Raw genomic sequence first — 23,093 nt, forward strand, 5'->3', positions numbered from 1 at the left:
ACCCTATCTCTGAAACAAGAAAAAAGTGGCAGGGATGTGAACGTGAATGGAGCAAGGCGTTCTCTTTTTCAGGGGTCTTAGACTTTGTATCTTTGCTTGCAGGTGGACTGACTCCCATGACCTTCAAAGTTAATTGCAAAAGAGTTCGTTGCAAGAGATGATGTGCTGGTGGAAAGAGAGATACTGCTTCCTCTTTCCTTAGTGGCGTTTTACAGGCAGATAATGACTGCTTTGCAGCTCACTTGTGACTCTGATTCCACTGAGCGGTAATGTCAATATTAGATGAGATACAAGAGTAAGGAGACAGCATGGCAGAAACGCACGTGTGTGTCCGTGGGGAGTGTTTTCTGGGGTACACTTTTTACTTCCTACTGGCCCTTTTGTTCTGAATTTTCCAGACCCCTGTGCAGATGACACTGTTTTCCTCAGGCTGTTGCCTGTCCCCTCAGGCCCTAAGCAGGTAACATGTACCTGCCTAAGAGCAGTGTTTCCTTTATATTTCAGGTTATATGCCACTTACATCAATTTAAAGAATGCGGCAAACATTTGTTATTCTAGGTTAGCATAAAATGGATTAGAAAATTTCACAGAGGACTATGCATGGTAGTGAGTCAGTTGTGTGTATGTGTGTGTGAAATATGTTTCTTACACCGATAGAAAAGTTGGAAAGTCACTGCTTTAGAGCTTTAGAGAGTTTCTGTTGGAACAAGCTTCCAAGCAACCCATACGTCTGTACTAGAGGAAAATCTAGCAATATCACTTTAAGGAAACATAGGGTCGTGTGTAGCAAGATACGGATTCGAAGAGTGTGTAGAGCAAGGAAATCATAGCTGCTTAGTATGGGAAGATTTGCCAGGATAAATGATGATGATATGTTGACAGTGATAATGTTAATCATGCTAATTATGATAAAAATGAAACTATTTTTTCAACTCATGCATTTTCACCTTTTGACAATTATGAAGTAGGAACATTTTAAGATCTAGTGGCAAGTCATAGTTTTTACTTCATATTTTCCTTTAAAATTTACACTAAAAAACAAAGGTGAGCTTCTCTGATTACTCTAAAAATAAATGAAATTGCAAATATTTCCATGAACTACTTATGCTTAGTTCCTGTAATGGCTAGTTTTGTGTCAACGTGACTAGATTGTAGTATCCAGATACTTGGTCAAATACCAGTCTGAGTGTGGCTGTGAAAGTATTTTTTTCAGATGACATTAACATTTAGATCAGTAGACTTTGAGTAAAGTAGATTACCCTCCATGATGTGGATGGGCCTGATCCAATTCAGTAGAAGGCCTTAAGAGAAAACAGACTGAGGTCCTACAAGGAAGGAAGAGTTCTTACATCTGCTTTCAAGCTATAGCTGTAACATCAACTTTTCTTGGAGTCTCCAGCCTTCCCTGAAGAGTTCTGATTTGCCAACCCCCACAGTTGAGTTAGCCGGTTTCTTCAAATAAGTACCTTCATCTCTTCACACACACACACACACACACACACACACACACACACACACACCCTCCCCTACACCCCTTCTGTTGATTCTGTTTCTCTGGAGAGCCCTGACTAACGCAGTTGTACTACAAACTTCCCAGAAGTTACAGAAAATAAAGCACATCTTGATCAAATTTGGATACGTTTTTGCCTTTTTTAAAAGCCCCTAAACTCTTTAGGTTAATGCATAGTTTTCAAATTTCGTTTCTCATGTTCAAATAGCTGTTTCTTCAAGCAGGACAATCTTTCCTTATATTTTCAGTTCAGATTTCCCCACTGGATTATTAGAGGTTAAAAAAATTATGGACATTGCAAAAGGAAAAGGGGAAACCAACTTATGTCTATACTACTTTATCTTCTGATTTCTGAAAGTGAAAAGAAATTTGTTGCAATCTTTCTTTTTCTGTGTTTCTTATTAAGCCTCTGAATTTTTCACTACTTTGTCTTATAGTTTTAGTATGCTTAGCCTGGTGTGTGCTAGACATTGCCTCTGGCACTACACCACATGCATTTAGTGTGGGCCTATATAAACTTAGTCAAGCAACTGTGTTAGAAAAAAAATTTTATTCCGTGGTGAAATAAATCTTTTAGATTTTGAATTTATGTTCTTCCTTTTTTTTTTTTTTGCAAGGAGAAAATCCTGTAGGCACCTTTCTAACCATCCACCCAACTAGGAATTGGGAATACAAAAAAATTAAGAATCCACTCAATTTTTATATACCTGCACTATTAATTATAACAGGATTGATGAGACTGTTACAAGGTTGTAAGCATTTTCAACCGTTTAAGAAAAACATAATGTATAACTTTTAATGAGAACTTTTTCTCAGTGCTCTAACAAATACAGCTTCACATTGCTAACACTCAGTCTAGTTTTAGAAAATATATATGAAATCCTCTGTATTGTATCAAAAATGTTTATCATTTTTAGTAAATAAATGTAGAGATTACTACAAGATACGGAATAAGAATGAGTAGCTGAATATTTCAATAGTTCTATGTAGCCATTCGCTAAGCATACTTTTTTGCTTTCTAAACAAAAGGAAATCATTAAACAAATCTTACTACTCAAAGGCTTTTGTGTGGACAGTCTTCTCAAGGTTTGCTGTTAAATACGATTCAACTGTGGATATGGTTCCAAACAGAATCGTTTTATTCCATATAACTTCACTACCCTTTGGCTTTGTTTTCTTTTCTTAATATCAGAAACTTGGTCTAAATAATGATTAATTTGATAACGATGATTTTGGCAAAAATGCCAATGTTGATGATGCTGAGGATGAAGTAACAATCTTTCTATATGCAGAGATTATATATTTTCTTGTTTTCTTTATCCTTCTCCTTTGATAGCCCAAATCTCTTCATTTTCTGGACCTTAAATTAAGGAAACTCATGGGCAATCGAAATAAAAACCCCAAGGGGGGTAGTATTGTCTTGTGATCTAAGCAAGGACCAAGTGACCTTTCCCAGGGACTAAGAGGAAGCTGATGGTTGTCACATCTCAGTTCATTTTATTTCATATAGAGCAGGAGTTGGCAATTGAAGAAGCTCCATCTACTGTTTGTCAGTAGCTCTTGCTCTGCAGTTTGGGGTTGGCAACCTCCTACAGAACAGATGTCCTGTCAACCTATATACACTTTATCTCCTTTGAACCACTGTAGTTTTGATCTCTGTTACAGCAGTGTAATAATCAAGTAATAATCAAGACCTATATGAAGAAAACTGGAAATCTTTCCTGAAAGAATAAAAGATCTACATATATATATAGACAGCCATAATTCCTAACATTCATTGAGGTTTTACTGTGCTAGTCACTGTATTGAGTACCAATTTCTCGTTACTTAATTCTCTACAGAAACCCTTCAAGACTGGTGTTTTTGCCACCCTTTACAGATAAAGGCAGCAGGGTTCAGAGAGATGGGTTTTGACCAAGGACTCATAGTCAAGTGAGGCATCAGGACCCATAGCAAGTGCTTACTCAATGACATGATCCCACCCCGTGCTTCATTATCCACACGGAAGTCTTGGTCCTGCAAACATGGTAAATTTTCCAGACGTTAACTTAAAAATGTGGTTCAATACCAACCACAGTCCCAATAAGATATTGTTTTGGGTTAGGAGGAAACTAGTTGTGACTTTAACCTGGTAGAGCAGAATATAGTGGCAATCATGAAAAGTCTAAATTAGAAAAATAGATAACGATTGATGCCTTGTTCTACTAGATGACAAAATATACTATACATCAACAGCTATTAAAGTGTGTTACAAATGTGAATAAATGAGATAAAATAAATGAATAAATATTAATAGAATTAATATTCCTGAAACAAATTTGCACACATATGAAATTTTGAATATGGTAAAGATATAATTTGAAGCTAATAACAAAAATACAGCTAGTGAAATAAATTGTTTTGGGACTATTGACTGAACATTTGGAAAATAATAACATCTGTCTTACACGCACACACACATACACACACTCTCTCTCTCTCTGCAGATACAGCGAATTGAAAACCTAAACATAAAATAGAAACCCATAAAACGAGAAGATAAATACAATCTGGAAGATCAGAGGCCATTTCTAAGCATAACTCCAGGCATAAAGGCTTATCATGCCCTTTACTTCTTCCAAATAGTCTGAAAATATGAAATTCCATGCGTCTAGGACCTCTAAGACATGTATTACCTGGGCCTGAGGGATCTCTCAGACCTCACTTCCTGCCATTCTTTCCCTTACTCTTTTTCAGCCACAACAGCCTTTCAACACATGAAGCCCTTCCTCTTCCAAAGCCTTGATACTGGCTACTCCCTCCCCTTGGGATGCCCTCCATACTCATGCTGTGTGACTTCCTCCTTCATTTCAGGGGAGAACTCAAATGGCAGCCCCTAGACCTCATGTCACCTTCTCCAGGCTTACCCTGCATGGCGGTTGATCATATCTCTTCTTAACCGACATTCTCATTTGCTTCCTTTGTTGATGAGTATTCTCTCTTCTTGGAACTTTTGCATCCCATGAAAGCAGGGATATCAGTTATTTATTCCTGCATCTTCAGCCTTCAGTACAGGCCACATACATAAATGATGTTTAAATAATAATTCATGTCTTTGAATGAAATAGTGAACAGTTCCACAACTAGAAGGCATAAAGGCATGATTGATAGAGTTTAATACATAAAACATTTAAAACTTTTGTACCACAAAGGAAACAAACAAACAAAACATAGCAAAAGGATAAATGTCCCACTAGAAAAACGATTCAACACTTATATGATGACAAAGATGTGTAGAATTATATGTCAAGTACCACTACAAATCAGTAAGCAAAAGTATAAAACAATGAAAATGTAAGAAAAAACAATTTATTGAAGAAATGCAAATAGCCCCCAAACATACCAGAAGATGTTAAACCTCACTAATGGTTAAATCAATGCCAAATAAAATGATACTGAGGTAAGATTTATAAGTAAAACTAAAGTTACTGACAAAATCAAATGTTAGTGAAATTGTGAGAATATATGCCTTTGTACACATTATTGGCAAAAGTATGAATTTGGTCTCTGAAGGGAAATTTAAATATGTCCACATAATGTCAACATATTCTCTAAGGACAAAACAAACTGAAGTGCTTTTTCTATTCTCTCATTCAACAATCAACACAGAATACTTCTGTGACTAAAGGTGATGAGGTTAAGCCGATATACCAAGCAAACAATCAATCCTGTGGCAGACACCAGCTGGGTGTCCTTCAATTCAGTTTTGACACTATCCACCTGGAAATAATGCCAGGTCTGCAGGGTGATGGCTAAGTCTCAGAAGACATCTCCCCATTTCCAATACCAATTATAAGCCTCAAGTTCTTTTTACCTGCGCATCTGACCAGTCAATCAGCTATAAGTCTGGGTTACCACAGCCCCTTTCTTGGGTTTGATTCATTTGCTAGAGTAGCCCACAGAACTCATGGAGGCGTCTACATTTAGCAGTTTATTGTAAAGGATATTGCAAGAGATACAGATGATGAGATGCATAGGGTGAGGTATAGGGAAAGGGTGTGGAACTTCCAAGTTCTCTCCAGGTTCACCAGCTTCCAGGAATCTCCATGTGTTCAGCTGTCTGGAAGCCCTCTGAACCCAGTCCTTGAGGGTTTTTATGGAGGCTTCATTCTGTAGGCATGACTGATTAAATCACTGGCCATTGGTGATCTGCTTAACATTCATCCCTTCTCCCCTCCACGAAGGTTGGGGGCTGGGTCTGACTATCTGAATCCTCTAATTGTGCCTTGGTCTTTCAGGTGTCCAGCTCCCATCCTGAAGCTACCTAGGGACTACCAGCCATTTGTCAACTCATTAACATACAAGTACCACTTCAAGGAATCTAAGGATTTTAGTAGTTGTATGCCAGGAAACCTGTTGAGGACCAAATATACACGTCAGAGTATTACACATGTGAATACCATTTGATTTTTTATTCTAAACTTTATCTTGAGCTACTAGTCAAGTTTGCAAGGATTTCAATACACATGAACTTATTGTAGCTTTGTTTGTAATAATGAAAATGAGAAAATTCCATGGTCATTAGGTCTGAAATATATATGTGCACAGCATATGTTGAGATTAGAAAGTATCTGTGATCTATTAAGTGAATTTATTTGCCAAGAAATCTTGAGCATGCTATTCGCTGGGTTGGTTTCTCAATTCTTGCATTCCTTTCTTACCATGAGAAGCTTGCCATGTTGAGGGTGATTATAATTTTTAAAGTTTATATTTTTTACTGTATATGACTCGCAACACTTGACCTAAAGTTCTGACAGAAGCTGGAAGATAAACTGGTGTGTGAGAAATTACCTTAGTCTGGGTGTTTCCAAGGCAGAAGCTGTGTCTAGTGCACATGTTCTGTGGTCCCAAAGAGCAGGAAAGGGCAAGGACAAAGAGGGTTTGGCCATGACCAAGGGTGACTGGTGCTCCATCCTTCTGGAACCTGGGAGCTTTGTGAAATGCATCTTACTTCAGGAAGTGTGTCTCTACTGGCTTACATCCCCATAGTCAGTGTGGCCTGGGTCCTTCACTCTCCACATTTCTCAGCTGTGCATGCTCTGGTGATGCATGACCCTCACAGTGGGCAGCATGGGAGGAAACCCAAACATGAAGTAGAGGGTTCACAGAGCAGGTTTGGGATGATCCAGGTTTTGTATCCTTCTGTGAGAAGCCATCAAAGCCTATGGTTGTTGCAAGAGGAATAAAGGAAAAGATGGAGCCTAGAAAATTCTGACATATTAGGCTGAAAAGGGACCTGGCATCGAAAGACAAGTCGTATCCAATATGGCATGTAAGCATTTTCCTCTTTATTTACTATGATTTAAATCTAAGTAAGATGGGACTTCCCTCTATTTAGAAGGGTCTTTCACTTTCAGGATTTACTGCCTCAAGATGGCTATGTTGGAAGATTCCAATAGTTCTACTGGATGTAGAGCCAGAAATTGTGTGGGAATGCCTGGTGTTTCTTTCAGTTCTTCTTGGATACCAATCTGAGGCACAAATCACATTTCAAGTGTATTTCCTTGGGTTCTGGAGAGGATGTCTTCATTTTCTGTTAAGCATTTAGGGAGCAGTTGGGTGAGCACATGACCAATCAGCCTGAGCATTTAAGGCAGTTGGAGGAAAGTGTGAGTTATGGTCATTGTTCTCCTCTGTGCCAAAGAGGGGCTGATGGATGGTCAGGGCAGAGCCCAGTGCTGTCCTCATGGTTCTGGGAGGGTCTATGTTGTCTGCTATCCTCACATAAACTGATGAGGACCTGCACTCCTGTCCTGAGTTGACACCCAGCCTTGAGGTCAAGAAGATGACAGATATTTGGGGGTAACGGGTCCCAGAGGATCCTTCTGTCACTTCCTTATTGCTTTCTCTGGGGGTTCTAAAAACTTGACTACTGAGCTTAAACAAAGCCATGAACTGGCAGAGGAAAATTACAGTGCATCCAAACTCCAGAGATTTTTAATTAATCTTTTTAAGAGGTTAGAGAAAGTTTTTAATATTCAGATTGAAGTTTTTCTTCAGATCTTGAATGTTTGAACATTTTTTATTTTAGCTTTTAGTGGACCTATAATAATTGTACCTATTTCTGGAGTAAACAGTGATGTCTGGATATACATAATGTATAGTGATCAGATAAGTATAATTAGAATATCCATCATCTCAAACATTTATCGTTTCTTCGTGCTGGGAACATTCAATATCCTCCTTCTAGCTGTTTGAAAATACAGAATATATTATTGTTATGGTCATCCCACAGTGGTATAGAACACTAGAACTTACTCCTCCAATGGAGCTATAATTTTGTATCCTTTAACAAATCTCTTCTCATTCCCCCACCACTGCTATCCATTCCCAGCCTCAAGTATCCTCTGTTCTACTTATTTCTATGGGATCAAATTTTTTTTTAGCTTTCACATATGAGTGAGAAATGCAGTATTTAACTTTCTTAAAAATTTTATCTGATACTTTAAAAGTTATTATTTCCCCCATTTGTTTCTGTTTCTTCAGTCTTTGGGTTCTAAACTGAGTAATAAATGTCAATAACTTGATTTCCTGCCTTCCCGACTCATACTAATGTTATGTGTCTCTGACTCCTAGACTACCTGCTGTCTGCTTTTTTACTTCCCCTTCCCCCACCCCAAAGCCCCTAAAATTGTATAATTATTTTTTAAATTTCATTTTAGTTTGTTTTTAATTCACAAATAACAATTGTACATACTTATGTGGTACAGTATGATGTTTTGATACATGTATACTTATGTAATGATCAAATCAAGGTAATTAACGTATCCATTACCTCAAACACTTGTCATTTCTTTGTAGTGAGAGCATTCAAAATCCTCTCTTCACAACATGGATGAACCTAGAAGACACTGTGTTAAGTGAAATAAGCCAAACACAAAGGGACAAATCCTGCATGATCTCACTCATATTTCATGTTTAGCCAACTATTAAGGAAAAAGCATGGGCCAGTTTACAAATGAATCTGCATTATACACCAGCAACAGAAAGAAGCAAATAGCATTATACCACAGTACCCCTCCAGGTGGTGCCGAAAGATGGTGAGGAAGGGAAACTTCCCAGTGGTCAAACTACAGGCAGTTTAGCTGGTTGTTAATTTTTATAGAAGGAGACGGGCACAGAAGTTTGGATATGCGCTGATTTAGGAGCATTGGATAACAGGTTATTTTGGTGAGAGATTTGTGAAGAACAAGGCTGGAAAATTAATGGCAGGCAAATATGGAGAAGAGGACATTGAAGAATTTCTTGTAAAGTGCACAGATCATGAAGATATCTGTGTTACATATATGCCCATGGAGAGGGCATCCACTGCAGAGATGGATCTTGATAGTATGGTAGATACGATGACTCATCTAGTAGATAATCAGTCAATCTCTTTTGCCAGCAGGCTTGCTCACTGGGCCTATGAGAAATTGAACATGGAAGCAGGGATGGCAACTATGAATGGGCTCAGCATTATGACATTTCTCTCACCAAGGTTAGCATGTAATTTGGCACTATTTCCAGGCGTCTGGCTGGACTAGTAGCATAGTGATTACTTTGGACTCTTTTGAGCATAGAATAATCAATGTTAGTCTTTATAGGGACAGAATAATATTCTGGGGACCGTTTTGTCTTCCATGTCCCAACCATTTACATAATGAACAAAGCCTTAACCATCACCATGGCATCCCCTGCAATATCACCTGTAACCAGGAAACATATTTCACAGCCAAAGGGGTGTGGCAATAGAATCGCCCTTGGAATTCACGATTCTTACTTCATACCTCAATATTCAGAAGCAGTGGGCTTGACTGAATGATGGAATGGGCTTTATTGAATGATGGAATGGCCTGCTGAAGGTTTAGTTATTGAAGCTGAGAAACAATACTGTGTAAATAAGGACTACTTTCCTACACGGTGCAGTGTATGCCCTAAACCTGCAGCCACCGTAACCTGATACATGAGTCCAGAAACCAAGAAGACATGAGAGTGTCTTGTACATGATGCCTAATAATCCAGCTGAAGAATTTTGCTTCACTTCACTGAAAGTTTGGGTTAGGTGTGATGGTTAATTTGATGTATCAACTTGGTTGGGCTATGGTGCCCATTTTTTGTTCAAACACCAGCCTAGGTGTTACTGTGAAGGGTTTATGTTTGTTTGTTTTTGTTTGTTTTGATGCAATTAACATTTAAATCAGACTTTTAGTAAAGCAGATTACCCTTTATAATGTGAGTGGGCCTCATCGGAGCAGTTGAAAGCCTTAAGAGAAAAGACTGACCTGCTTCCAAAAAGAGGGAATTTTGCCTCCAGACTTTGAACTCAAGTTGCAACATCAACCGCTGTCAAAATTTACAGCCTGCTGGCTTGCCCTGAAAATTTCAGACTTGCCAGTTCCCTAAATTATGTGAGCCCATTTCTTAACTCTTGATCTCTCTCACTCTTTTTTTCTCTCTCTCCCGTGTGTGTGTGTGTGTGTGTGTGTATTTGTGTATATATTCTCTTTTACACATTTTTGGTTCTGTTTCTCTGGAATACCCTGACTAATACAGTGAATTGGAAGATCCTAGTACCAAAGTAGACTACTTTCATGAGAGAATATAGAGAGTCATAGTTCCTTATATTAAAAACTAAATATATATATAGAGAGAGGTGAACTCTATTGATAGGTTACTCTATTGACAGAAGTTCTTTAACATCTCGAAAGACTAGCTGTTGTAAATTAGGACTCGTTTGTCCTTTAGATACACTGTATACACAGATAAGTAAAAGAAAATGCACAATCATAAGAAACAATGGTGAATCTTGCCTCACTGTTAGCACACTGGCTTAGAGCTCTCTGCACCTCTCTTATCCCCTCCTTCCTTGAACTAGTCCACAAACACCATGCCATCCCCCCACAAAATAACATTTCCTATGAATTTTAGCAAAAAGTTATTTACAAAATATGTCATTTTACTACCTCTAATTTTAACATATATCAGGTACTTAAGAACATCTAGAAGGAACAGACATTTCAAAAAAGCTTAGTGTTGTCAACTCTATTCAGAAGTAATAAAATGCACAGAAAATAATGGATAGAATATGAAAATGTCTTGGAAATATAACCCGTCAGGACTAGGTAGGTCTCGCCTAACTGCGACAAAGAGGTCGCCCAGAGTGTGGACCTGCCGGCTCCGTGGCCTAAACGGGCAGCGGAGCCCGCGCCCCTGGATCGCCTTACTCGCCCGCCAGAGCCTAACGGTTTCCGGGCGCATTTGGGTGGCGCCATGTTTCCTCCCCACTTACCGCCGCCACCCAAAGGCGCTGAATCCCGGCAACTCGGCGTGATCTTGGTCTGGGCCGGTAGGGCTGGACCGGGAGACCAAGGCTGGGGGAGGCCGCCGCTGTCATCAGGTCCCCGAGGTGGGGTAGGAAGAGGTTCGCCGCAGCCTGAAGGCCTGGGCCGGGCGGGGAGCCACAGCGAGGGCTCCGGAGCCTGCAAGGCGGAGGCCGCGGCCTGTCCTGGGACCAGCTCACCCCAGGCGCAGAGCCGAGGGCTGGGAGGGCTCCAGGGGCGCCGGGGAACAGGTTGGCTCCGGTCTCCCCGCGCACTCTCAGCATCGTCAAAGTTTATTATCCACGGAGCGTCCTGGAATCCACCCGATTCGGATACTGAGGAACAGCTGTGTAACAACGCAAGGAGTTCACAAAACAAGATGACAGTCAACATGTGTATATATAGCAAAAACCACCAACGACAGTTTAACAAAACTACGATAATTAACAAACAATAAATGTATTTTCTTGGTCTGGAAATAGTGTGAGCACACTCCTTTCAGATTTCCATCTACCTTGAGCTCAAACAATATTGGAAGAAAAACGACATCCCAAGTGTCCCGCCCTCCAGGTCAGTTTGCTCTATGTAAACTTGATCTTCCTTCTCAGAAGGAACTGGAGTCTCTAAATTTGGGCCCGCTTGCCTGCAGAGCCACAGCAGTTCTCCAACACAGTGTGCCGGAGGGCGCTCTTCACCTCTGTGTTCCTCAGGGTGTAAATAAATGGGTTCAGCGCAGGAGTGACTACGGTGTAGAAGAGAGCTATGAACTTGCCCTGCTCATGGGAGGTGCTTTTGGCTGGCTGGAGATACATGAAGATGATGCTTCCATAAAACAGAGACACCACGGCCACGTGGGAAGAACAGGTGCTGAGTGCCTTTCTCCGCCCTTCTGCTGACCTGATCTTTAACAGGGCCCGGGCAATATGGCCGTAAGAGACCAGGATGAGCCCCAGAGGGAAGACAACAAAGACAAAGCTGGCCAGGTACATCTCCATCTCATTGAGGCTGATATCCACACAAGCCAGTTGCATAATGAGGGGCATCTCACAAAAGAAGTGGTCTATGCGATTGTTCCCACACAGTGGTAGGAGCGTGGTGAGAGTGGAGCCCACCATGCTGGTGGTCAGACCTCCCAGCCAGGAGGCCAAAGCTAGCCCAAGGCAAAGCTGTGGATGCATAATGACAATGTAATGGAGTGGCCTGCAGATGGCAGCGTAGCGGTCATAGGACATGGTGGCCAGCAGGACACACTCGGTTGCCCCCAGCCAATGGGAGATACAGAACTGGACCACACACCCTCCATAGCTTATGGTTTTCTGTGGTCCCCAGAGGTTGGCCAGAAACTGTGGGACAATGCTCGTGGTGAAGCTGATGTCCAGGAAGGAGAGGTTGGCAAGAAAGAAGTACATAGGCGTGTGGAGGTGCACATCCATACGGGAGACCAGAATGATGATGCCATTGCCCAAGATCGATACCATGTAAAAACCCAAGACAACTATGAAGAGGACAGCTTCTAGTGAGGGTCGTGCAGAGAAGCCCAGGAGGACAAAAACTTCTGGAGAACTCACATTGGCTATTTCCATCATTGTATGCTGGGGGTGGGGCAAAAGGCCACCTGTGGGAAGAGCACAGGGCATATACCGGGCATGAGACAAGCAATTACATTAGTTAGCAAACATTAAAAGTAAATTTTATTTTGTTTTATTCTTTTTTAGAGACACAGTCTCACTGTTTGCCCAGGCTAACCTCAAACTCTTGGGATCAAGCAATCCTCCCACCTCAACTTCCTCAGTAGGTGAGAATACAGGCACGCACTACCATGACTGGCTAAAAATAAATTTTATACCCATTGTTTTCAAAAGCAGCCACTCAACAGCTCTGTGGATGGCACTGCATTACCTTCCTCACAGCCAACTTGGACTGTGTAATAAAAGACTGGGGGGTGTTCACTGTCTGGGGAAAATGGACATTCATGCGAAATCCTTAGCACTGTTCTTTAAAAATTGAAATATTGTAGTAACAACATCTACATGCAACCTAAATGTTTAACAATAAAGGGTTAGTCAGGTAGAGAGTGGTCTTTCATGTGATGAACCACTGTACAGGCATTAAAATTGTGCCCTCTCAAATTCAACAACCATCTGCAATTTTTTTCTGTCATTAAGTATGTCCAGTTTTTTATCCCTCCTCACCACCTCTGCTACTACCACTCTGGCCCATCTTGCCATCATTTATCATCTGAATTTTCATCTAGTATTCTAACTCATCTCTCTGCTTCTCCTTTGCTCCCCTTCCAAGTACTCTCAAAAAAGTGTTGGGGCTCAGAAAATGATACCCCAACATGAAGGTCTCAGAAGCAAAAGTTTCTCTTTCTCCTGCCTTTTTGTCCCTGGCCCCTCTTTCTTACCCGAGGTTAGCCATAGGAATTCAAAGCCAGTCATAAAACCTAAAAATGTTACTCTAACTTTGCCTCTACCTTTCTATGTTAAAACCAGCCATAAACAAATTATCTGACCTACCTTACTGGATTGTAGATCATAAGACCTCCATTCCAGACAGGTCTTACTCCTTACCAAGAAAAAAGGAACACTGCTCAGAGAGGCCAAAAAGAACCTCACAGATGGGTCTTGCTGGGCTTCTTCACTCAGTCCATCAGCATTAGATCACGCCCTTTGTGTTCAATTGTATTTCTACACGGCTGTCCAAATGTCTTTGAACCTAAGCATAAAAATGAGAAGTTTCTCCTGTATCTTTGGATCCTCATCTAAAGGCTCCTCTGTCATGTAAAACTATGATTAAATAAATGTGTATGTCTTTTCTTCTATGAATCTGCCTTTTGTCAGTTGATTTCCATGAAACTTCAGAGGACAAAGGTGAAATTTTCCTCACTCCTACAAAAGGAATCAGAGGATTACATTAAGGCATATGATCATGTCAGTCTGCTGCTCAACACCCTCATTGTCTTGGTACAAGGCTTGCAGCTGCAGTTTGCTGTACTTACAGTGCTTTCTCCCCAAGACATCCACACACCCCCTTTCTCACCTTCTTCAGGTCATTTTTGAAAAGTCACCTTCTAACTGAGGCCCTCCCTCACTGTATTATATAATATTGAAAGCCCTTACAATTTCCTTCTTTCTCTTTCCTGAATTATTTTTATATAAGGCAATAATCTTATAACAAATAAACTACTCTTATTTCTTTTGTCTGCTACCTGTCTCACTCCACTAGATCATAAATTCCATGGAGCCACAGTTTTGTATTGTTTACCTCTGGGTCCCCAGTGTCTAACCCAGTGTCTGATACACAGTAGTCCCTTAATATTCATGGACATGCATCGTGAAACAGGTTTCTAGAAAGGTTCTGTGGGGTGGAAGAGGCAGGATTAGAGTAATATGAAGGCAGAGTGGAAGGACTCAGCATAAACTTTCAGTGGTGTTGTCAGAAAAGAGCTCTTGGAACTGCCAGAGGCGTGCAGAAGGGTCTGGACTATTCTCTGCTTTTGTACAGTTGGAATAAAACAAACACGATTTAGCAGGGGCAGTGCATAAAGTCAGAAACTGGATAATTGCAGTGTGCTTCAGATGTCCCTGAAGACCTCTGGGGTCCTTCTTTGCAAAAACATTAATTCTAGCCTGTATTTTAAAAAGAAGAATCGATTTATTATAGTTAGGATTCACCCAAATTTGGGGAACAGAGCAGCTGTGAACTTAACTGTCAGCCTTCTTAAAATCCCAGAGAGTAGAATTTATCTATCCCTGTAACTGGAAGTCAATTAAACAAAATAGACATGAACAGACATGTGCATTCAGTTTTAAAAATACAGGTAGGTTTTCCATTGTGCATGTATAGAAATAAGGCTCAGAAAACTCCAGGCATTTGTTAAAATTCACATGTGGAAGCTGTCCCAATGTGGACTTACTGTATCAGAATACTGAGACAATCGTCTGGCCTGTGTATGGTAGGCCAGGGAAGCATTGATAATGTGGGAGAAGGCATCCTGGAGAATTCCAACCTCCTCCAGATCAGGGAGGCAAGCCGGGGGCGGTGGCTCATGCCAGTATTCCTAGTACTTTGGGAGGTTGAAGTGGGGGTAATCACTTGAGCTCAGGAGTTTGAGAACAGCTTGGGCAACATAGTGAGAGAGTGTCTTTACAAAAAAATAAAATAAAATGACTGAGTGTGGCTGTGTGTGTCTGTAGTCTCAGCTACTTGGGATGTTGAGGCCAGAGGATGGCTTCAGCCCAGGAGATCAAGGCAGTAATGAGGCATGATTGTGCCACTGCACTCCAGCCTGAGCAATAGAGCAAGACCCTGTCTCAAAACAACAAACAAATCAGGGAGGTAGTTGAGACCTGTCAGAACGTGGGTGTTTTCATCATATGAATGTGAGAGAGAAAAGATGAACTGGGATTGGGAGAGTTAGGTACAACTAAGTCATGACACAGTCAAAGTGGGTGTACTGTATATAGAGTCACCACTGATGAGCTGAAAAACAACAGGTTCAACTGACGACTGCATTATGACCCGTGGGTGTAAGTATTATGTCCCATCTGTGGAAAGATAAAAATTTTGTTGACTCACAGTTGATAACATGCAGAAAATGTATAAATGATGCTGAGAGAGGAACCACAAGGTCACTCATGAGGTAATAGTTTGGTAGAATTTTTGAGGAAAAAGAGATCTTTGTGGTGATCTGATCTACTTCTAGAAATGTTTAGCAACTTATCCAAAGCCCCAGAGCTGCTCAGTCATACTGGAGCTATACCGAAGATATTCAGATTCATAGGGCAAAAATAGTATTTTCAGTAAAGGAAGAGGTTGGCTTACCCACAGAGATTCACCAAAATTGTCACAATTAAAAACTTACCTTTCAAAATGCAACCCTAACCCAAATACTGTGCCATTAAGACAAAGATAGCATACTGAAAGCTAAGGAAACATCTTGCGTTCAGATTTTGTCTGAGTTAACTAGGCAGTCACAAACTGTATCCTAGAGCATAGGCAACCTGCTAAAATATCAAAGGCCACATGAGAAAATCAGATCACTCAAATGGATCAGTGCTTATTAATTTTAATTGGAATTATCAGAAAGTCTGAGATCCCAGTTTATCTTAAATACCATTAAAAAAAAAACCAACAAACAAATGACAAAATCCAAAATGTCACTTACTAATGGTGAGCTAGCAACATCATCTCCATTTATGCAGGGCGGAAATGTTGTAAAATGGGCAATATTTTATTAAAAAGACTGATAACATTCATGAATTCAGTGCATGTGGCACTGAAAAAATAGGAGATTAGCCAAGGGATTTTAAAGCCCCGTAAATAGCGGAAATCTCTAAGTCGGTGGTAGCAGATGTGTTAGATTCTGTTCAAATTCATGTCTAAAGGACACATTATTAAGTATTTAAATCACAATGGGATTGAACTAGAAGAAAGCACTTAAAATATTTTGTAAGAAAATTGATAATCAAAGGAGTGAGAATGGCTCATGGTGTTTCCAGAATGAGAAATTATATGCAGACCCCAAAGGGTGAAGTGTTACGTAAAGTCCTTATAATTCTAAGACATTGATTGTAACCCTGGAGCCTTCAGAAGGGAGCCTGAGGGTGATGGTATATATCAGGGGAGTAAAAGTGGAGGGAAAAAAGCTTTTGGGATTTCTTTCCCTATTGGATAATTATAATTTCATTGTATTACACACATGGAATTGTTTCTTTTTTATGACTAGAATATTATTTTAGGTTTGTATACTGCCAAACTGCTTATGGAGCATAAGAATCAAGTCTCTCTATCATGTAGTGGGGGGGATAGTCTGAGATATTTGCTCATTCTGTTAATTTTGATACATGTTACTATAGACTCTTTTGCTAAAAAAAAAAAAAAACCATTGATTTTATTATTTGTGTATACCTCAGTGATGAGATAATGTTTTTCTTAATAAGTTAGATTTACCAATTTAGTTTTATTTCGGTAAAATACAGATAACATAAATTTATCATTGTAACTATTTTAAGTGTGCAAGTCAGTGGAATTAAGTTCTTTCACAAGACTGTATCATCACCTGTATCAAGCGTCAGAACTTTTTCATCACCTCAAATGGAAAGCCTGTAGCCATCAAGCAGTCAGTCTTCATTTGCCAGCTCTCCCCAGCCCTGCCAACCACTAATCTGCTTTCTGTCTGTATGGATTTGCCTATTTTGGATATTACATATAAATGGACTTATATCATACATGTTATTGTGTCTTGTTTCTTTCAACATGATATTTTCAAGGTTCATCTATGTTGTAACATGTATCAGTACTTCATTCTCTTTTAAAGAGGAATAATATTCCATTCTATGACTCTACCACCTTTTGTTTATTCATCTGTTGACAGACATTTGGATTTGTTTGTTGATGAACATTTGAGTTGTTTCTACCTTTTGGCTATTGTGAATAGAGCTGCTATGAACATTCACTTACAAATTTTTGTTTGAACTCCGTTTCTAATTCTATTGGGTATACCTGGGAGTGGAATTGCTAGGTCTTATGGAAACTCTATGAGCAACTTACTATGGAACCAGCAAACTTTTCTGCTGCAGCTAAACCATCTTTACATTTCTACAAGCAATTTGTGTTCCAGTTTCTCCACATAATCACCAGCACTTGTTATTTTCCACTTTTTACAATCTTTTTTTTCCTTTATGGCCATCGTAGTGGATGCAAAGTGGCATCTCACTGTGGTTTTGATTTGTGTTTCCCTAGCAGCTAATAATGTTGTGCATTTTTAAATGTGCTTTTTGGCCACTTACTTGTCTTCTTTGGAAAAATCTCTATTCAAGTCTTTTGCCCATTTTTTGATTGGGTTATTTGTCTTTTTGTAACTGTTCTTTATATACTCTGAATACTACACCCTTATGAAATATATGATTTGCAAATATTTCCTCTCATTCTGTATATTGTCTTTTAACTCTTTTGATAATGTCTTTTTGATGAACAAAAGTTTCTAATGTTGATGAAGTAATTTATCTATTTTTTTGTTGTTGTTTTTGGTTTTCATGTCATATTTAACAAAACAGTGAGACTTCAAGGTCATGAAAATGTACTTCTATAATTACTTCTAAGGGCTTTATAATTTTTTGCTCTTTCATTTAGGCTTTTGATATGTTTTGAATTACTTTTTTGTATATGCTGTAACGTAGGGTCCAACTTCATTCTTTAGCAGGTGTCTATCCAGTTGTGTTGAAAGGATTAAACTTTCTCTATTGACACCCTTGTCAAAAATCAAGTGACATAGACCCATAGATATATGTTAGTTAGTATCTAGTTTAATGGGTCCAAATACGAACCATATTCTGAAGACTCTCTGAATTATATTCCTGGCCAGCACCTCTATGCCAAACTTTAGATTCATATATCTACCTATACTACAGCTTCATTTGATGGTGTTATGAACTGAATTGTGCCCTACACCCATTCATATGCTGAAACCATAACCCCCAATGTGACTATATTTGGAGATAGGGCCCTTAAGGAGATAATTATGAGTAAATGTGTTTATAAGAGTGGTAGCCTAATGCCATAAGATTGGAATCCTTATTAAAAGAGGAAGAAATACTAGCTGTCTTCCCTGCCTCCCTACCCCACTCTCTCCCTTTCCATACATGCACAGAGGAAAGGCCAGATGAGGACACAGCAAGCAGGCAGATGGCTATGATCTGGAAGAGAAGCCTCATCAGAAACCAACCCTGAGGGCATCTTGATCTTGGACTTCCAACCTCCAGAACTGTGAGAAAATACATTTCTGTTGTTTGCCACCACCCAGTTTGTAGTATTTTGTTTTGATATCCTGACCTGCCTAATACAGATGGCTAATGCGAAGCTCCAATGCAACACTTTAGAAAATGAACCCTGTTGTACACCTGACCTCCTCCAGCTGCAGGCTCCTCTTGTCAGTTAATGACAACTCTGTTCTTCCATTTGCTTAGTCCAGAAGCTTGGAGTCCATGTGGTTCCAAACCAGGTCTGTTCTGCCCATGGCACAGTATGCCAATCACTGAAACGATGAGTTTTGCGGCAGAGAATGAGTTTATTTATGAGGCAGTCAAGTGAGAAAGCAGGAGAACAGGTCTCAAATCAATCTCCCTGAAAATGGAATTTTAGGGATATTTATGGGATAGAGGAGTGAGGTGGTCCCAGGTATAGGAAAATGTGATTGGGATAGGAAAAAAGATACTGAGATAATCAGTAATCAGTAATCTGCTCAAATATCATCAAACTTCATGGCTCTTCATAGCACACATGTTCACAAAATGGTGTCGTTAACATGATCTGAGGGTGGAGTTTTGGGCACTGTGACATCCAAAGGTCACCCATTGGATATTCATGCAGGTCCAGTTGGGGGCCAGTGGTTTCAGCTAGCTTGAACTAGACAAGAGTTGACCCTAGTTCCTGAAAAAGAACTTAAGCAGTTGGTACCACAGTGATCTAGATGTGAGAGATGTTATCTATAAGGAAACTGGTGGAAGTTTTATTATATATTGCTTAGCTATGTGACCTTTAGCTGTGTAAATCTTAAAATAAACTAGAAGCAAGTGACCGGCTAAAAGCAAGCGACTAAAGCCAGTGAGGCAAGTTAAGTCTGGACCTAATCAAGGGAGCCCTCGGCCTCAAACATTGACCCCTCTCATTTCCACAACCTCTGTTCCTCACATCAAATCTGTCAGCAAATCCTATTGACTCTATGTTTAAAGATACCAGATTACAATCATTTTTACAACAAATCACCCTGTCTCAGCTAGATTACTTGTATTAAAATCACAACCATTTTACTTGAAAATACTTCACTGACTTCCTACCTCACTCTGTAAATACACCATGTTGTTTCATAGTCCATGAGGTATCTACTGTCTGTGCCTTCCCCCTCCACACACATTACCTCTCTGATCCCACTTCCCACCACTTCTCCCATTCCTCCCTCGACTGCAGCCTCACGGGCCTCCTTGTTCCTCATACATGCCAGGCTCTCATTTGCCATGCTGCTTTTAGCTTTGCCGGTTCCTCTGCCTAGAATAGTTTCCATCTCTCTCTCTCTCTTTCTCTCTTTCTCTCTCTCTCTCTTTTTTTTTTAATACAGTGTCTCACACTGTTGCCTGGGGCTGGAGTGCAGTGGTCCGATCTCAGCTCACCGCAACCTCTGCCTCCTGGGATTACAGGCATGCGCCACCATGCCTGGGTAATTTTTTGTATTTGCAGTTGAGGCGGGGTTTCACCATGTTGGTCAGGCTAGTCTTGAACTCCTGACTTCGTCATCCACCCGCCTCAGCCTCCCAAAGTGCTGAGGATTACAGGCTTGAGCCACCACGCCCAGCCAAAAACATTCTTATAATGCAACAAATTCCGAAATTGCTTTGCCGAAAAGGTGAGGTTCTCATTGACTTAACTGAGACTTAAAGTAAAAATGCTGATCTGTTGTCCGGGAAGATATACAGGGATTTTGTATCCTGTAGTAAATGTTGCATCTTTCCCACTGAGAACCTTTTCAATCACATTCATCCTGAGAAATCACAGTCTCATGACCATCATCACAAGCTCAATACGAATCACCCAAACCAGATCCTTCACTGTCCTGAATCCATTTTCTGGAACATGATGCTATGGATTAGTATTTTTTTTTTTTTTTTGAGACTGAGTCTTGCTCTGTCGTCCAGGCTGGAGTACAGTAGCGTGATCTCTGCTTACTGCAAGCTCCGCCTCTCAGGTTCAAACAATTCTCCTGCCTCAGCCTCCCTAGTAGCTGGGACTACAGGCGCCTGCCACCACACCTGGCTAACTTTTTGTGTTTTTAGTAGAGATGGGGTTTCACCATGTTAGCAAGGATGGTCTCGATCTCCTGACCTCCTGATGCACCTGCCTCAGCCTCCCAAAGTGCTGGGATAACAGGCGTGAGCCATGGCGCCCGGCCAAAAATGGTCTTTAAAACTGTATTTAATGGCATGAAAACACTTATGTGCAAAGGATGATCCTATTTTTGGAAATTTTTAAATCAGCGGGTGCATGTTTGTTTTCACAAAGCAAAGATGATAAATGTGTGCATCAGAATTCACAAGGGGGCTGGATGTGGTGGCTCAAGCCTGTAATCCCAGCACTTTGGGAGATGAAGGCAGGAGGATCGCTTCAGCTCAGGGGTTTGAGACCAGCCTGGACAACATAAAAGGCCTTGCCTCTGCTAAAATAAAATAAATAAATAAATAAAAAGATTAGCCTAGTGTGATGCACACGCCTGTACTCCCAGCTACTTGCTGGATGAGAAGGGAGGATCGCTTGAGTCTGGGAGGTACAGGCTGCATCTGAGCCCTGATCATGCCACTATACTCCAGCCTGGGCAGCAGAACAAGACCCTGTCTCAAAAACAAAAACAAACAAAAAGGCACAAGAAGGTAGTTGAGGGTAGTAGGATTCTGGGTTATTTATTTTTCTTATTTGTACTTAATTTTCTACATGGCACTGAGAATCTAAATCAAGCTGAATATTGTGCATGTCTTTGTTCTCAAACAGCAGCCATGGCCATAATAATAAGCAGAATAGCTATGGCTTACTAAGACTCCCTTTCACCTAGCTCCTATCCATTCTACAGATGGAGAACGTGAGTTCCAGGAGATTTGTTTACCAGACCAATTTATCCTAGGATGGGAGAGAATGGGAGTTAGTGCTGAAAAAATGGAAACCTTTTGTGTTACCACATTTCTGTCATTCGGTGCCTAAAAACTCACATGGACCTACTTGATTGAGCATTTGAGGATTAATGCGCTTATTTGTGAGTAATCAGATAAGAGAAACAAAGGTTTATTTCAGTAACTCTCACATTTTAGTAGGAAACAGGAGGACTCCACCCCGAGAGTTTCTGAGTCAGCAGGTTTGGAGCTTGAGAATTTGCGTTTCTAAGTTCTCAGTGATGCCCGTGTTTCTGGGCAAGGACCAGCAGCGGTGGAACACGCTTCCTAGTGCCTTTACTGGTCCATGGACTGGCTGGGGTGGCATCACCTGGGAACTGGTTAGAAAGGCAGAATACTGATCCCAGTTTGGAAGAGTCAGAATCTGCATTTTAACGGGATCCTCAGGTGATTTGCTTACATGAGAAAGTTTGGGAAGCAGCGCTTTGGTACATAGGTTGTCAAATACCAATTAGATAAATCATAAATCTGAAATGGGGTGTGTGACATTCCTGCTTGTAATATATTTTTCTCATGTTTATGATTGATAAATAAATAATACAAAACTTATAAATAATTATAAAGCACTCCAGACTCCTGAGTTCTGCTGCTGGTTAACAGTCAATTAAATTTCCTCAGTCCTGATTTCCTCATTGGGATAAAAAAAGAGTTGGAATAGGTGAGCATATAGTTTCTGATTTCAGCAAATAGATTTTGTACTGAAGCTGAAGAAAATCAACCACCTGTGGTGTAAATCCTTCAGCAGGAGACATCATGAATAAGCGATTTCAGTCTCCTGACAGCCACGGCTCAGAGTCAGCTGTTAGCTAATCTCCTGCCGCTGATATTGTGGCCTTGAAATTATCACTAGAACCAGCTTGTGCTTTGTGGCTCTGGTGGGCAGCGTAGGGGAGGAAGTGGGGGACCAGATGCTGGCAACAGGTCTTCCAGGCCCTGCATTTTCCCCATTGTCATGTTAGTCTTTGAGTTGACAACCAGAACAACGGCTTCTCAACCTACCCCAAATAATTTTGATAACCTTCTATTCTCATCCTTTTTTCCCCCTTTTTCTTTCCCATCTTGTCTTTGGAAGTATCAGACCTCTGAGGAAAGGCTATTGACATTTGATCTGATTATAATTGCCAGAGCCACAAAGAGAAATTTTATTTCTAATGTTGTTTTTTTTGTTTTCCCTAAGAAGAGGCTTTCTGTTTGTATGTTTGGAAGAGGACAACATATTTGGAATCTTGAGATCTCAGATCTCCATAATGAACAGTTTGCCTAAGAAATCATGAATCCAGATTAATCATTTCTATTCCAACAAAAATGCAACTCTCTTATTGCCATTCTTGTGTAATCTTATTATTATGCTCATTTCGGAGGAATAGGGAAGTCCTTACCTTGTTTCGTCTTGCGATACCAGAATTTCCTTGAAAGCAAAGTGAACCTTGATAGATTCACTCTCATGTTTCAGCCTGATTTTTTCCCACTGTATGTCCACATGTGTGTGTATGAGTGTGTGTGTGTGTGCATGCAGGCACTCACACACAC

General features: G+C 40.4%; 2 protein-coding genes across 3 annotated transcripts in view; one reads left to right on the forward strand and one right to left on the reverse strand.

The window, feature by feature from the left end:
• Positions 1-23,093, forward strand: part of GCSAML (germinal center associated signaling and motility like) — a 64,697-nt gene that overhangs the window by 13,525 nt on the left and 28,079 nt on the right. Inside the window, exon 2 of the mRNA XM_010387348.2 lies at positions 6,907-7,025. The gene's annotated coding sequence lies outside the window, so the exon portion shown is untranslated. The remainder of the gene's footprint in view (positions 1-6,906; positions 7,026-23,093) is intronic.
• On the reverse strand, positions 10,856-23,004 carry LOC104681134 (olfactory receptor 2C3). Of its 2 annotated transcripts, none has more exons than XR_004059012.1 (3): positions 13,368-13,414; positions 12,417-12,463; positions 10,856-11,194 (listed from the first exon to the last, which is right to left on the reverse strand). XR_004059012.1 is itself a non-coding variant. In XM_010387352.2 (3 exons), the coding sequence occupies exon 3, from the start codon at positions 12,432-12,434 to the stop codon at positions 11,472-11,474; it is 963 nt and encodes a 320-aa protein (XP_010385654.1). In that variant the 5' UTR covers positions 12,435-12,463; positions 13,368-13,566; positions 22,943-23,004. The 2 variants fall into 2 exon arrangements, 1 of the variants encoding a protein (XP_010385654.1); XM_010387352.2 differs by lacking the exon at positions 10,856-11,194 and adding an exon at positions 22,943-23,004 and having other exon boundaries at positions 11,472-12,463; positions 13,368-13,566.

This window comes from Rhinopithecus roxellana, chromosome 8, assembly GCF_007565055.1.
Source record: "Rhinopithecus roxellana isolate Shanxi Qingling chromosome 8, ASM756505v1, whole genome shotgun sequence".
NCBI classification, from domain to species: domain Eukaryota; kingdom Metazoa; phylum Chordata; class Mammalia; order Primates; family Cercopithecidae; genus Rhinopithecus; species Rhinopithecus roxellana.

Coding starts and splice junctions, on each gene's coding strand:
- LOC104681134 (XM_010387352.2), bottom strand. CDS start 12,434: ATGATGGAAATAGCCAATGTGAGTTCTCCAGAAGTTTTTGTCCTCCTG.